At 27.8% G+C, this 15,675-nt stretch overlaps 1 protein-coding gene across 6 annotated transcripts in view; it reads right to left on the reverse strand.

The window, feature by feature from the left end:
- LOC129962683 (kinase D-interacting substrate of 220 kDa-like) overlaps positions 1 to 15,675 on the reverse strand; it is a 71,201-nt gene that overhangs the window by 18,020 nt on the left and 37,506 nt on the right. For all 6 annotated transcript variants that reach the window (XM_056076594.1, XM_056076595.1, XM_056076593.1 and 3 more), the window contains exons 15-19: positions 14,022 to 14,167; positions 8,779 to 9,134; positions 6,530 to 6,709; positions 4,899 to 5,105; positions 4,419 to 4,653 (exon numbers count right to left, since the gene is read on the reverse strand). In XM_056076594.1, the coding sequence (XP_055932569.1) occupies positions 4,419 to 4,653; positions 4,899 to 5,105; positions 6,530 to 6,709; positions 8,779 to 9,134; positions 14,022 to 14,167 (1,124 nt within the window). The remainder of the gene's footprint in view (positions 1 to 4,418; positions 4,654 to 4,898; positions 5,106 to 6,529; positions 6,710 to 8,778; positions 9,135 to 14,021; positions 14,168 to 15,675) is intronic.

Consider the following 15,675-nt stretch of genomic DNA (forward strand, 5'->3'; position numbering starts at 1 on the left):
TGCTGCATACAATTTGAGAGCTAGTGTAGATGCGAAATGTAGAATCGAAATCAATATGTTACTTATCTTAGCACTGAAAAACAAAACGAAACAATGTAATTCTTAAGGCATCTTCACTTACCAAAATAATAAATAAATAAATAAATAAAAAAAAAAACATCTTTTTTAGAAATGGAAAATTGGAATTTAAAGATAGGCTTAGTTTAGATGATCTACAGCAATTGATATGGACATGATAATAAATGCAGTAAATTCAAATATAAATATTACACAGTTAGAATAATGAGCACAATAATTCAAATAAATCTCCAGGCTAACATTTATGTCAATCATTTTAAATAGATTCCAGATAAGATGAACGATCACTTTTTTGCTCCTGTCTGTTAGTAACCAGCTTATTAAAAGATACAAGAAAAATATCTCAAAATTTGGTAAAAAAAAAAAAAAAAAAAAGATTCTCTATGACTATTTATTACAATGTGCATACCAGACACTGTAATAAATAAATTTAATAAAAACGTTTTTAAAAATATTTAAATAATGCACTAAAAAGTATTTATTAAAAGTATCTTCATTTTAATAATTTTCTATTTTTTAGCCTTCAAATAAAAAATCATTATTAGATATATTAAAGAATATAGAAATTCATTTTGTCTCAAATTTACTACTGGGTAACATTATTCAGTTCGAATGAAAATTTAATTAAATCAATCAAATTGCTGATAATTAAATACTGGAAATTGAGAAAACCTAAGTATAAAAAACGGCAAAAATTTAATCTATTAGGGTGTGCTTGAAAATTTGAGTTATGAAAAAACTATTATAAGAACAAAACAATTTAAAACTTAAAAATAAAATTTACGCTCCCCATATATTGTTAAGAGTTAGTCTCCACTTAAAGAATATCATTTTGAACATTTGATAAATATTGAGGATGCAATCTACAAAATGCAATCAATCACTTTATTGTGAATAACATTGATTCATTATTCAAAGAAAGAGTTGAAAGAGAACTAATTCCATATTATTCAGAGACAATGCAGATGATATATTTGAGAATAATCAACATCATTATTCAAACTTTGAATGAATTAAAGATTGCTATTGAAAAAGTATTATTTAAACCTTTGCTTACTAGTATATAAAGAATTTGTCATGAATGGACAATGACAGGAAAGATCAGAACAAATTATGGCAGAATTAGAAATGCAAAAATTATAATAGTATTAAATAAAAAGATTACTACATGTATTTCATTAAAACCAAACAGAAACAAACTAGAAAAAAATATTTTAAGGGAAATATGCAAATCAGCTTATTGGGAAAAATAATTCCAACTAGATTCATCAGCAAACAGTCCTTGTACACATTCCAAAGGGCATATTTACAATAAGTATGGAATCATTTTTCTATAAACCGTCATATATATATGTGTACGCCACAACAAGTAAGACATTCAGTGGTATAATTAGATAGTAGGGGTTCTTGCAAATATGCAGGATGGGACCAATTTTTCTGTTCTGTGAGAGTAAAACTGTAGAAATATATCCATACTTATTTAGAGTGCAGTATAGTTTGGCAGGAATAGAAAAGAATTTTACAGATAATTAAATATATTGTTACAGAAAATTCAAAATCCAAATTTGAAGAAAATTAACAGGACTGCTACCAGATGGTGAAAGTCCCACAGACTCAATAAAAACGAATGGTGCTTTATTCTACATGAAGACACAAATACACAGACAACAAAATACACTCAAAGCATACCAACAATGGCACATATGATAAAGAGCAGCATATAAACAGCAAACAACCATAGCAGCTCAAAGCCTTCAGAGAGAATTATGAAGAGAGATTTTGCAAAACTATTCAATGCTCTTGATTATTTGCTGTTGTACCATTGTATATTCACTTGAGCTGAATCCAACTGCCTATTCATTTTTGTCTCAATGCTTGACTTACTACTGATGTGAGTATACGACTGATTACACAGCATATGAAACGTTGATTAACTCAAAACAGATTGGCTACAGCGATGTATCTGATCTTATTATAGTTTCTGGAGACAGCAAAGAAGATTCTAATAGATCATCATAATTCAAAATCTAATGGACTTATTGATAAGATTCTTGTAGATTATGAAATCTATTATTTTGTCACCAAGATTGAGAGATCTTTGATTCCGGCATTTGATGCAGCATTCATTAGAACTCTACGAAAAATGCCATCCTTACCAGCAGATTTATTGAAACTGGGAAGGAATATCAATATAAGATGATTTTTTTTAATAATTTCATATGTTTTCCTCTTTTGGCATGATAAAGATGTACATGTTTTTGCATACTTTTTAAGATTATTACCTTCTTAAAAAGAAAGCAGTACACAGCAAACGGATTTTGCAAAACTTCTCTAACCCATTCAGCAATTAGTTCATAGTTTTACCCGTCCAATCTGTATTAAATACGGATTTTGAATAGGTCTTTGAAAAATACTCTACTTTATTTTGAATATGTTCACAATTTCTAAAATAATAAACAAAGTTGCTTCTCATTAGCTGCAATTACGGAATCTCATAGAAAGAAAATCAACTGTCGATGAAATCGAAATTAGACTGATCTATACAGAAAAAAAAGGGGGAACGATTAAAAAGGGGCGAGCTTCCCTCGATTGCACAACTGTTTCATTTTTGGTGCACGGCTATGATCGTTTATTCTTGCAATGTTCAAATGAGGAAATCGATATTGTTTAAATAGGGAAAAAAGGATCTCAGGAACTTAAATTCCCCTGCATTTTGCCTGTTTTTTTTAGTTGATTTTTAAATTCCCTGAATTTTTCCTGTCCTCTGGGTGCCATGGCAACCCTGTCAATCAATGCCTTTCCTTGATCGATTCTTGCCTACAATTTATCTTGCCCGCCATTTTAACTCAACTAATAAAGTAATTGAATCGGTGTTTTAGTAATCTTGCTGGAATCTTGTCAATAGTAGACATTAAAAACTCTCACAGCTGCCATTAAAAATCCAAATCACCTGATGATTGGGTGTCTGGTGAGTCCAACAACAAAAAACAGCGCTTTATTCAACATAAAAATACGAATGCTGAAACATAGCCTATCCTACACAACACTAGCACAGTAAACACCACCACAGAAGCAGCAAATCGGAAATAAACAACTGTAACAGTACAAATCACTCAGAGAATTCAATTACTCTCTCTCATCTCAGCTAACGACTCATAGACTAATTTAATGTAGATTAACCAATTCAACAGAGAATTCCATGGTGCCTCAATACTGAACTGACTGCAGTTTCCTTTCTCAGTATTTTATAGCTTCCATGAGGATGCAAAATAGGTTCTAGAAAGATCACTAATACTTGCGTCCTACTGAACTAAACACTAACATTTCTGTAGATACTGTTATCTTCTACGTTTTCGCCAAGACTGGGGGAAGGGGGGGCTCACTGATCCAACATCTGTTCAGGATACATCATAGTTATCTGTAAAAATAACTTTCTTATACTGAACTGCGCTAGAAAGTAGCATTGGAAATTCGTTAAAAATATGTTTCTCAAAGTTACTAATTCTTTCTGTCTTTATACATACTATTTTTTTTACAAAAGGGCACAATTAAAAAAAAAACGAATAATATCAATAGTATTAACGAATAATTAATTAACAGATTATTTGAATTTTATATTTCAAAAAAGCAGGGAATAGCAATCAACATACATAATATCACAGAAAAGTTGACACATTTCTTAGAGTAATAATATCAAGCTTTAATTGCCCGGCTGTAAACAAATTTTTGAAAAATTTTAAAAATTCAGGGCTGATACAATGAAGCTTCATAACAATGTTCAAATTCAGATGATACAATTGAATATTATTTGGAATGTTTTATAAGAATTTGCTATCTTTTATTAATAATCTACATGCAAATCTCTTGGTCTGAGACAGTCTTCATTTTAAGTATAATTATCTTTTTAATTACATTCCTTTCAGAGTATGCTCAATTATTTTGTTATATTCAGAAAATATGGGAAGGAATAGAATTGCTTATATTCACACATATCAACAACTCCTGCTCCCTAACCTATTTTTTTTATTTCATAATTAATTTTATACCTTTAAAAATGTGATTACTTTGGGACTATTGGTTAACGTTGCCAGTAATAAAAGATTAAAATGTCATAGTAATATGCAAGAGATAACACTTGCGTTTGTTAGTTTTGTCACCCTATAGTTATTATATTCAATGATATTATCATCAAAGATTATTTAAAGACAGAACATTTTTTATACATTCTCATATACATATATTGAAGAAGTGCAAGAAGAGTGTTTGATGAAATTCCTAATAACTCTTTGCTTAGAAAATAAATTACTTTCATAAATACAAAATAAGTATGTCTTACTTACCAGTTATATATAAAATGTTCATCAATCTTCTCATGGATCTAGGATTGATATCACTGAAATAATCATCAGTAAGCAAAACTTTGTTCAAATCATGAGCGCCTGTCACTACTCTGTTCAGGTTGCTGATGCTACTTGCTAAGCTCTCACTAGCTTTTAATTTTTGGTTGCTTTTCCCTCTTTTACGAAAAGCATCGGGAATGGAAACACTTGAATTTGATGCTTTACGATTTGAGGACTAAAAAAGAATTTTTTTTACTCATTTAATTTTATTAAGTCTAATATTTATTTATTAATTTTATCATTATTTTATTTACTCGATACACAGGATAAGAACGTTAAACATTTTTTATTCTTCAAAGTTTCAGACACAATTTTTTGCACTTCTGCTGCCTTAGTTAATAAATATTCTTGAAATACCTATTATAAACATTGCTTAAATTAATACTTAATTAAATAAATACATGCTTAACTTAAACTTACAACAGCACCAGAACGATCACATTCCCTGTCTTCATTCCAATAACTTCCTGATTTTTTATTCCACAGCAAAGCTGCTTGTTGTGCAGCTTTCACTCGTCGTAAACCACTACTTTGTAGATAAAATGGCAGATGGACCACATTCCGTAAATATTCATAACCACTAATATTAGATTTTTGTAAAGTTTTATGCATATTAGATTCAATAGCCTGAAAAAATAACAATTTATTAACAAGCAAGAGGAAATTGAGAGTGATCACAACATTACAAAAAAAATTTCTGTGTGATTCTTTTTAATTCTTCATTTATTATTTAAAAAGATTATTCAATATAAGGAAATTTATAAAGTAGACAGTTTCATCATTGATCTAAAATCTTTTAAATGAATAAATCACAGCAAGATTAAGCTTAGCAGATAATATGGGACTCATAGTAAATAAACAAGGTGTGATTCTAGAGAAATTAAACTCACCATTATAGCTGATTACGAAATTACTACAATTTGTGAAATATTTAACCCCATTTCTATAATTGTTGATTTTAATCTTTTAAATTAGAGGGAGGAAGGAAATATATATTAACATTCTTAATTGGCATAATATTTGTTAGCATTCCTCTTTTCTTCAACTTAAAAAACATAATATTAGTCAAATTTGGGTACATCACAGAACAGTTTGGTAGAAATTTAAATCCAGTTATTTAGCTGTCAACTCGATGGTAAGCAGAATGGGCACAAAATAAATGCAAAAACACCGCACATTAATCAAGTATCACCATTAATCAATTATGAAATAGGATTGATTCCCATGTGAAGGTAATGTATGGATGATTTGCCATTCCTTGATAAACATGTCATTTTTTTAACATTCTATTCTATTAATATGATTGCAAATTACATCATTTAATTTTAGCATTACTGGGTCAAGTTAAGTAAAATTAATTTTTTTGTTAATAGTAATTTCTATTGGCTGTCCTATTACAAATCCTTATTGGTACTATCTGAATTCTCTTAATAAAGATGAGTGATTTTCATTTTATTATTACTGTGCTTCGACTTTTCCTGCCAGGCCTGTTTATAATATGATGAAATGAGCTGTAAAATTTATAGGCTTAATTTTTAAGTTATATCCAATGAGATGGCTGCTGCATGATTTGCCTCTAACTCATATTCACCATTAAATTAGTTTTCACTTATTATTTAATTAGATTACCCTCTTCTCTACTATAGTCAAAAAGTTTAAAGAAATGATCATCTAATAGATAAAATATCTGAATCACACATATAAACCATAGTAGTTTGCATATTATATTATTTCAATCAGAAATATAGTTTTTTCAACAGAAGAAAAGTTAGAACAAAATTTCAGTCTCAACATTTGGCAATACACTAAAGGTAAAGACAAGGTTGCTCAAAGATGCTCTATTTACCAAGTCACATTTCTTGTACCATATATATGTACTTTATAGCATTTTGTCTTCTAACATCTTAAACTTTTATTCAAATTAATCTTTGCATCAATTTTACTTATTTTATAGAATTTAGTTAAACGTTTTTAACACTTTATTCATAACTTTTTGACAGCAATATATTGATAATCTCATAGTTTTTTTTTAAATTTTAATGCTAACTTACTTTAATAACAAAGTGCGGATCAATAGCCAATACAGTAACAAATGGTGCACTGGAATCTGAAAAAAGAGTATGAACAGCATCTAACAAATAAAGAACTTTATCTTGCTCACAACTATCAAGCCCATCAACAATGACTATCATCCGTGTCTGCTGACCGATGAATGCATCCAAACACTGAACCTACAATAAGTAAATAAATATTTAATAGATAAATATTGATAGCAGTTATTAAGTATAAAACAACTGCTATACTAAAATAACTCTACAAATTAACTTATAAATCTAACCCTTTTGTAAATAACACATGCACTTATCAAATTTCACTATCTAATGAAATAATTAACAGTAAACATGAAGCTCCCATTTATATTATCATATTAATAAAAGGAAGCAATGTGCTTTGATTTTAACTATTGTAAACTTTAAAATTTCAATTTTATCACAAAAATGTGAAGTATCAACACAATATATATTTAAATATTCTGTTAAGTTAAGAAGGGGATATCATCATCATATGACAAACAAATAAATAATAATCACTAAAAATATTTTTTTGGAATTTTAAGATGCATTTTTTTTGTTGCCATTACATGTTTAAAAATGCCAAAATTTCATTTAATTTTAATTGTATTAAAATTTTTTTCAAAAAATTATTCCACATGCACATTGAACCTTCAAAAGAATTTTTGCACTTTACCTAATTTGTAGAGTTTAACTACATGGCAAACAAGCATGATTTGCATTTATTTTTTAATATGGTAATTAGAAATAATTTGAATGAAAATATCTGTACAAGTCTTAAAGAAAATTATAATAATGTTACTGGGAAATTTCTGTAGAAATTTCAAATATAAGTTTACATAAAGATTGTTAAAACTTATGTTATGATTAAGAGTAAATATAGAAAATTCAGAAGATAAAAATACTTCATGACACAGATATCTCTAGAGGAAATTCTATTTTCTAAGATTTTGAATATAAAATAAATTGATTTTTCAGACTGAAATAAAACAGCCAAAAAAAATGTTAAATAATGGTGAAAAGAATCGACTTCATAAAATTATCTTATAATATATTTAGAAATCATAACAAAGAATTAAAATAGGGAACAAATAGCTAATTCAAAACTTTTGCCAAAGAATCATCTCAGCTGACCAGTTAAAGACAAGGGATTCAAGGTTTTATGATGAAAAATAAACTTTAACTATATAACTGGTATTTTAAAATAATAATAAGAAGAAAAAAAAACACAGGCCAAAACTTTATCATTTTGTTGTCCAAGTAAAAGCACTAAAGTTGCAACAATCATAAAAGCACTAAAAGTCAAGAAGGGAAGGAAAAAGGAGAAGGGATTCTATATCAATATATGAATTACTTTTAACAATAATAAAAATAATCATTATATGAGAATTATATAATGATACTTGTTATGATAAAGGTGGTTAATTAGTTATTGTTTATAACAAATGCAGTTAATATCAATATTAGCCAGTTAATGTGACGAATCTGCAAATCATCTTAATGGTTATTATTATTAATAATTGATCAATCACATAAACAAAAACATATATACAGGACAAAACATTTCTTTATCTATTATTTTCTAAAACACCAGTCAGAAATATATTTCCAAGCACAAAAACCTTTAATAAAAGGCAATCCTGAATAACATGTTATTTTTGAAAACAGAAAATCAATTTAATAAAAATTATAAAAACTAACATTTTATATACCTCTCCTCCATTCTTAGAAGTTATGTTGTGTCCTAATAAATGTAATACAAAAAATTTGACTTCAGAAGGACAAAAATTGTCAGTTAATTGTTTCATTTCAAAATTTGAGTTCACTCATTTCATATTTGGATGAAGTATAATTTTAATGTGAACAATTCAGATTTCCATTTTCATTATAGCACTATTGGTTATTCATATTCTTTTCCATTTTATCATGTCCTTCCTAGACATTTTTAATTTTCAAGGTATCAGTTCTACTTAATTTGGTTACTATATATCCTGGATTTTATATAAAATAATAATGAACGAAAAAGGTAGCATTTAAAAACAAGATGTAAACTGCACTAAATATATAGTGGCAAAGAAAAAAATTCAAAATTTATTTTATATTTTTGGATAAATAATAAACTATTTGTATATGCTTCAAAATATAAAATATATTGTTTCAATAATTCTAATATAACATAGGAATAATAATAAAAAATTATAATAAGCGATTTTCTTTTAAAATCATACCATTTGTACTATGGTGTCAACTTCCTTCTTCAGAGAACTAATGCAATTTTCATTCTTTGGTGAAGCTATTCGTAGAAAGGATCCAGCAATTCTTCTTTGGTGTGAGAAGACCAATGTTTTTATGATACGCAAGAAAGTGTAAAGATTCAATGAAATGACAAGACCGCAAATGCATAACATTCCAATGAAAAGTGATCGAAAAACTGTCGTATATTCATTTGGTTCAGAATAGAAGTTGGTGGCATCCGTTTCTAAAAACAAAATTATCATACCTCCAAGGCAAAGAAGTAAAAAAATTGCAATGAGGAAATTAGGAATACAGCATATAGTTCTGAATTTCCACCACTGAGAAGCCACTGTAAACAGAGAAAGAAATTAAAAGGTCATATATGTAAAGCAAATTCATAGCTTTCACCTTTTTAATGATTGTAAAAATCTCTCCTCTCCCCTTCCAGCAACAAAGATTAACAAAAACAAATCTATCATTTTTAATAAAAAGAAACTATAAAAAATAAATAGCTGAAAAAAAACATCATAAAAATTGTAATCAGTGACAAGAAAAATATTTCTCCTCTCAAATATTTTTCATCCATTTTATGGGTTATATCTCATATTCTATTAATGGTTATATATCATTAATGAAAGCTTGATATTTTAAATAAAATTTCAAAAACTCTTCAGATTAAATAAACTTAGATCATTATAGATTTAAAAATAAATTAAAAAGGAGGTCAATAAATAGAAAATGCAAATGGATGAATGAAAATCTGTTGACCGCTCAGATAATATGGAAATATGGTTTACCCACATAGCAACAAAATCCTTCAGAATTCAGTAACAGTCACCAATTTTGGGAAAGCAGCAATACATATAGTCAACACTTCATAAAGTTCCAAAAATATGGAGCAAACATTGATTTCCCTAAATTGCAAGCACTTGCAAGCAATGAGTTAAAAAATTGAGTTTGGGTTGAGATTTAGTATAACAATAATAACTTTAGGATATTCATCCATTAAATTATTAAAATGGGATAACCAGTCAATTCTGAGAAAATAGCCTTCACTTTTTTTTTGGATAATTTATATATTAGCAACTTGTCTAGCAAAACCAACAGCATGTTTTGTTAAGATAATCAATTTGTAAATGGGAGGTCAGAGTTCATTCTTTGGTGATCTTTCTTTTTTCTCTTCTTTTAATTTTTAAAAAAATATTCAAATTAAATTAACAATTTACAAACAGGTTTCATTAATATATTTCCTTATAATTGAATTATTTAATTTTAAAAGATTTCACTTTTATTTTTAGAAACCTTGAAACATTCAGTGCATTTCACTTATGGAAATCCACAATGAATAAAATACATAATTTTTGATATATTGTTAAAAAGTTCTAAACTTTTGCACAAAAATTAATTGAAATAAAAATACTTAAACAATTCATTAATGTAAAGTCACTAAATGCTGCTAACTCACAAATGCTCTAGAATCAAAGCGACAAACACTTTTCACAAGTAGAAAGACAATGATGAATTAAAGTTAACAGTTAAAAAGCAACACTTGTGGTTTTACATAAATACATAGAATTATCTTTAAAAAGAAAGGATTTTTTAAATAATGTTTTTATATAAACAAGCATAAGGAGGTGAAATAAGAATACATAAATTAAAGGCTATTTTCTGCATTCTACCAGCATTTCCCTAAACTGGGATAAAACCTTTTCCTCTGACCTCCTGATTTATTAAATCGATGAAGCATTAAAAATCGGATATTGCAAAGAAAATATAACTTACATTCGGACATTTCAAGCATGGTAAAGTAATCCTCCCCTCCCCCCATAAGCAGAAAATATATAAAAATCTGGATATTAAAAATAAGCATTATTAAGGCATTAAAAATAGGCAGTTTTTAAGGACTTTTAATGATGCTATGCACCTTGCCAAAGTATTAAAAATCCAAAAGAAATAACATAACACCATTTCTGTGTCCCTGGTGCCTATAACATTGAGTTATCTAACCAGTTGAATGAGCACAAGATGGGAGGGGAGAAAAAAATGAGGATGAAAGAAAGAGACGACAAATAATCCAGGGATCTCCAGAGAGAATCCCATTGATGTCAAATCCTATACAACTGTATTTAATGTTTTAGCAAAGTAATAACTAAATGGAGGGAACAAGAATACCTAAAAACAAGTGGTGACAATGGGTTGAACTCCAAAAGAAATAGTAGGAAGAAGTTTTAAGTTACTGAATGCAGAGACAGATGTTTCAAAATTTTTTATTAAAATGATACAGTATAATTGGTACACTGCCCACTTTTTGATGGAAGACAAATATTTTTGAATGTAAATGAAGTTTTCCTCTAATAGATCTTTTAACGAAATGTTTCTCTTGTGAGCAATCACGATTTATTATTTATGCAAAATGTATTTTGTTTTTAATGTTGTATAATAATTACCAATCTTATTTTTGTGTAAATGAAAATTAATGAATATAGAAAAAATTTTTCCAGAAACATTGAGTAAAATGTTTTATGATGCTAGTACTTTTTAAGTTAGGTTTATAATTATTTTTTGCTAAAAATTGAAATCTTAATTCAAGTATTCGGTGAATAAACATTTCTTTTTGGATTAAAAAAAGGAGTAACATATGAAATTAAAATTACATGCAGATTATTAATTTAAGTAATTCTGAATTTTTTAAAAAAGCCCATTTATATTTACAATTATTAATTTATCTTTTAAAAATAAAATTTTAACTCAAGAATTAGACAAATAAATACTTATTTTTGCATAAAAATGAGTAATATACGAGTATTGCAATTGCTCATAAAAATGCATTTATATTTACAATTTTTTTTCTTTTAAAGATTTATAATTTCCATATTAGCAGAATAAATATTTATTTTTGCATAAAAATTTTAAAAAAATTAATTAAAACTATTTGCAAATTGTTCATTTAATTTGAATACTTTTGAAAAATTTCAAAGGGGAAAAAAAACATTGAGGAACAAACTCTGACCTCCGATTAACAAAGTGATTGTCTTGATAAAACCATGCCGCTGAAAACAGAGACAAGTTATATAAGTTATGCAAAAAGTTGGAATGCCATTTTCTTATAATGACTTATTGTAATATGTTTATTATATCAACAACATACAAACAACAACAAAACAAACTTGTTCAAACACCAAATAATAGTATTCAAAAGTGATATAATTCAAGAAATTTATCTCTCAATATCTTGGCAAATTTTACAGATAAAAGCATAAAACTGTCTACGTGCATAGATGAATGTAAGAAAATATTTTAACTGCCATTTTGACAGAATGTGATTAATATAAAAAAATTTTTTTAAATATTTTACTGCTAAAGTTTACAGAATAATGCGTACCTTATTTAATGAAACTTTTCAACTGAAAATATATGTCTAAAACGCAATATGTAAGGGAATAAATGCCTGCTCTGCTTTTTTGGAATACTCTACATGGTATTATGTTGAAAAATACATATTTACATAGCTTGTAAATACAGTACATTCCTGAATATCCGGTTCCCAATTATTCGGCCTAGTTTTCTTTTACTGTAATTAAATGAAGAAGGCAAGGCATTGCATTGGCAACATGGCCAAACAAACTAGAAATTGCCAAGTTTTAGTTTGTTACTCTTATCTTAAGGTTACCTTTTCATATTTGATTTCATATTTCATTTACCAGTGAATATTAAAATCAGTTTGAGACAATTTTCTAAAGAACTAGGCCTATGATTTACATAAATATTTTGTTTATTTCCTTTATTTAAGTCAGGCGTTGCAAAATTTATTTTAGGCAAAAAAGGTTGAACAGCTTATACCCTTTAACTTACTTTTTCTCAAATAAATTCTTGAGAAAAGTGCGTACCAGTGCAGTATATAAACTATCATTACAGAGCTTTCTATTTTAATTAGACATATTATAGGCAACTGCTTCTATAATTTACCAGGCTGCGGTCGTGCCTGTATCCACATTCTACATGGCTTGAGGTAAATGAGGGTTTAGTACTCAATAAGAAGTGAGAAAATACATATTATAATAGGGATTTTTAATACAAAAATTTTGTCTTCTAATACTGGTGGGCAAAGAAATGTGTTCATAGAACTCCAGCCTATCCAGCTTCTTTGATAACAGCTTGTCCTTCCATCACACTAGGCCAGATACTTGAGAGTATATTATATGTATATATTGTAAATATGCAATTTACTATAAACAATCACGGGATGGCACTACACTACTACAGATGATCACGGGGATGACAATCAATAAGAAAGTTTGGTATAGTAATTTGAGGTTAAATGACAATTAAAATCATTTATGATTAAGTCCCATGTCATATTATAATCCTAAATAATTTATCACTAAGTTTTATTAACTGACTGGAGATTCTTATGATGTCCATTTGCTCAAATTCATCATTATTAACTTTTGCTTCTTACCCATTTGAGTATAAATTACTTCACTATACTATTAACAGAATATTATGGAGAACAACTGTTATTACATAATACCATTACCAAAACATACAAGAATAGTGATAAACACATCTTCTTATAAGAAGTATCTGAATGAAACAGGAATTAGAGTTTTAATCACATTATTCCACATGCAAGAACTTTGAGATTCTTCCAGCACACATTCAGACTATGTATGTCAGAAGAAATGATATGACAGCTAGCAATGAGTGAAACAGATGCGATTAAATCACATAATGTTTCTTTAAACAGATTCATAGAGTAGAAATCCAATTTTATGAAAAATTGAAGTGCAATTTTTTTTAATGGTACAATAATGTTTACACAAATGACTAAATGTTCCTAATAAGGCTGAATGACCTGATCCTATCCCTGATTGAAAATACTATCATAGATATTACAAAATTTCGTCTCCTGCAAAAATGTTGCAATCCATGGTCTTTCGCATGGGTACCAATTACAGTTACTTGTGCAAAGTACAAATTCAATCTCTAGAGAATAGAATATAAAGTTTTCTAGTTTTAACTAGATAAAGATATTTCATCCCAGCAGATTCTTTGTAAAATAAGTTAATCAAAAGATAAATATATTAATTTTTAAAATGGTATTAAATTACTTACAGAGAACTTTGTAATGCTTATATTAAGTTCAATAAACCTGGAAAATCAATCACAATATTTTCTCAATATTTTAAATTGCATTTTATTGAATGCATTTGTTTAAATTATAAATATCACATACCAAGTTTTGGTTTTAATACCCTGTATAAACGACAAGTAAAAAGACCAAATTCTTTTTCAATAGCAATATTCAGTGATGTAATAATATGCAAAACGGATGTCTGAGTACCAGAACTCGTTACTTTGGTTTTTTCTGTAAAAATAAATCTGAAATGAAAAATAAATAAATTAATTAACAAGTCACAAAACTTCATGCATTTAAGCAAAAAAGAATAAGAAGTAACTCATAAAGAATCACTAATAAATTTCAGAAGAAGTGAACTAAACCAGAGTCTTGAAGTATTTAAAAAACAAAATTTGAAAAGAAGTTACAAAATTAGAAATGAATTAGGCTCATCAATATTTGGGAATGTAAATATATGAAAATGATTAGGGATGACTTAATGAAGGCATTTTTTACAAAATATAATCACAGGTGTTTTTTTTTAAGGAAAAGCAACTGCTTTTCACAAATACATAATAATAACAAGATAATCTTATGCTACATTTCTAGATGTATTAAATACATTTTAGAAAGCTTAAGAAAATATATAATAATTTTATTTTAGTAATGATCATCTATACTTATAATAAAGCTCAATGTGTGTGTGTGTGTGTGTGTGTTGGCGCTCTACAGGCCAGACCGTTTGACCTACAGCTACCAAATTTGGTACATGTATACCTTGGAGGTTGGGAATGTGCACCTGGGGTTTCTTTTTTCGAATTTTTAACTAGAATTTTAATTATTAATTAAAAACTAACTTTCCCGCCAAAAAAATCTTCCATTTTCCCCACCGCCAACTTTTCCGCCAAAAAAATCTTCCATTATCCCCAGCGCCAAACGAGAAAGGCTTCAGTTTTTTTTTCTCCCAACAGTAATGAGGCTAGGGTTAAAATTTTTCGGCGGATTATTTCAATCGGTTCTGTTTATTTTCTTAATGTTTGATGCATTTAAAATTAAACATTGTTAATGAATCAATCTTTCAGATTCATTCTGAAGTACTTTTGAATTAAAATAAAACAGAATAAAGGAAATTAAAAATTTCTAATCCGCATAGCGTTACCCCAACTGGCGTAGAAAAAATCACGTATTTGCGTTACGTAACCGGAGAAGAAAATTCACGCATGCGCATTCTGTTCTGATTGTTGCCATGACAACGTTATCAATGGATGATTTAAATTATTTTTGGGTTAGTTGCATGCTTTTGTAAGTAAATTGTATTTATGTTAGTTATATATTTTTTGTATATGCTTATAGTTTTAAGTACATCGTTTTTTAAGTAGTTTTTTAAAAACCTGTTTTCAACCGTTTATTTTAAACGATTCGTTTTATTTTCTTAGTGTTTGATGCATTTAAATTTAAACATTGTTAATGAATCGATCTGCTCATAATGAATCTAAGAAAATTTTGTTGACAAACTCTTGAGATATTACATAAATTTAAAAAGATATTCTTTAGTGCCCATAAAGTTTAAACGCTGAGTGACTCTATTTTCAGTAATCAGATTATAAAAAAATGCTTTGTTTCAGTAAAAAATATTATTATATTAATTGAAGATAAATTCTTTCCACTTTAATTTAAAGCATAAATTCTACATGTGCTAACAGAAAATGAGAGAGATACATATTACGTTATGACTGAAGGCCTTTATAATATTATGAATGAATTATATGAT

The sequence above is a fragment of the Argiope bruennichi genome, chromosome 3, assembly GCF_947563725.1.
Source record: "Argiope bruennichi chromosome 3, qqArgBrue1.1, whole genome shotgun sequence".
Taxonomy (NCBI): Eukaryota; Metazoa; Arthropoda; class Arachnida; order Araneae; family Araneidae; genus Argiope; species Argiope bruennichi.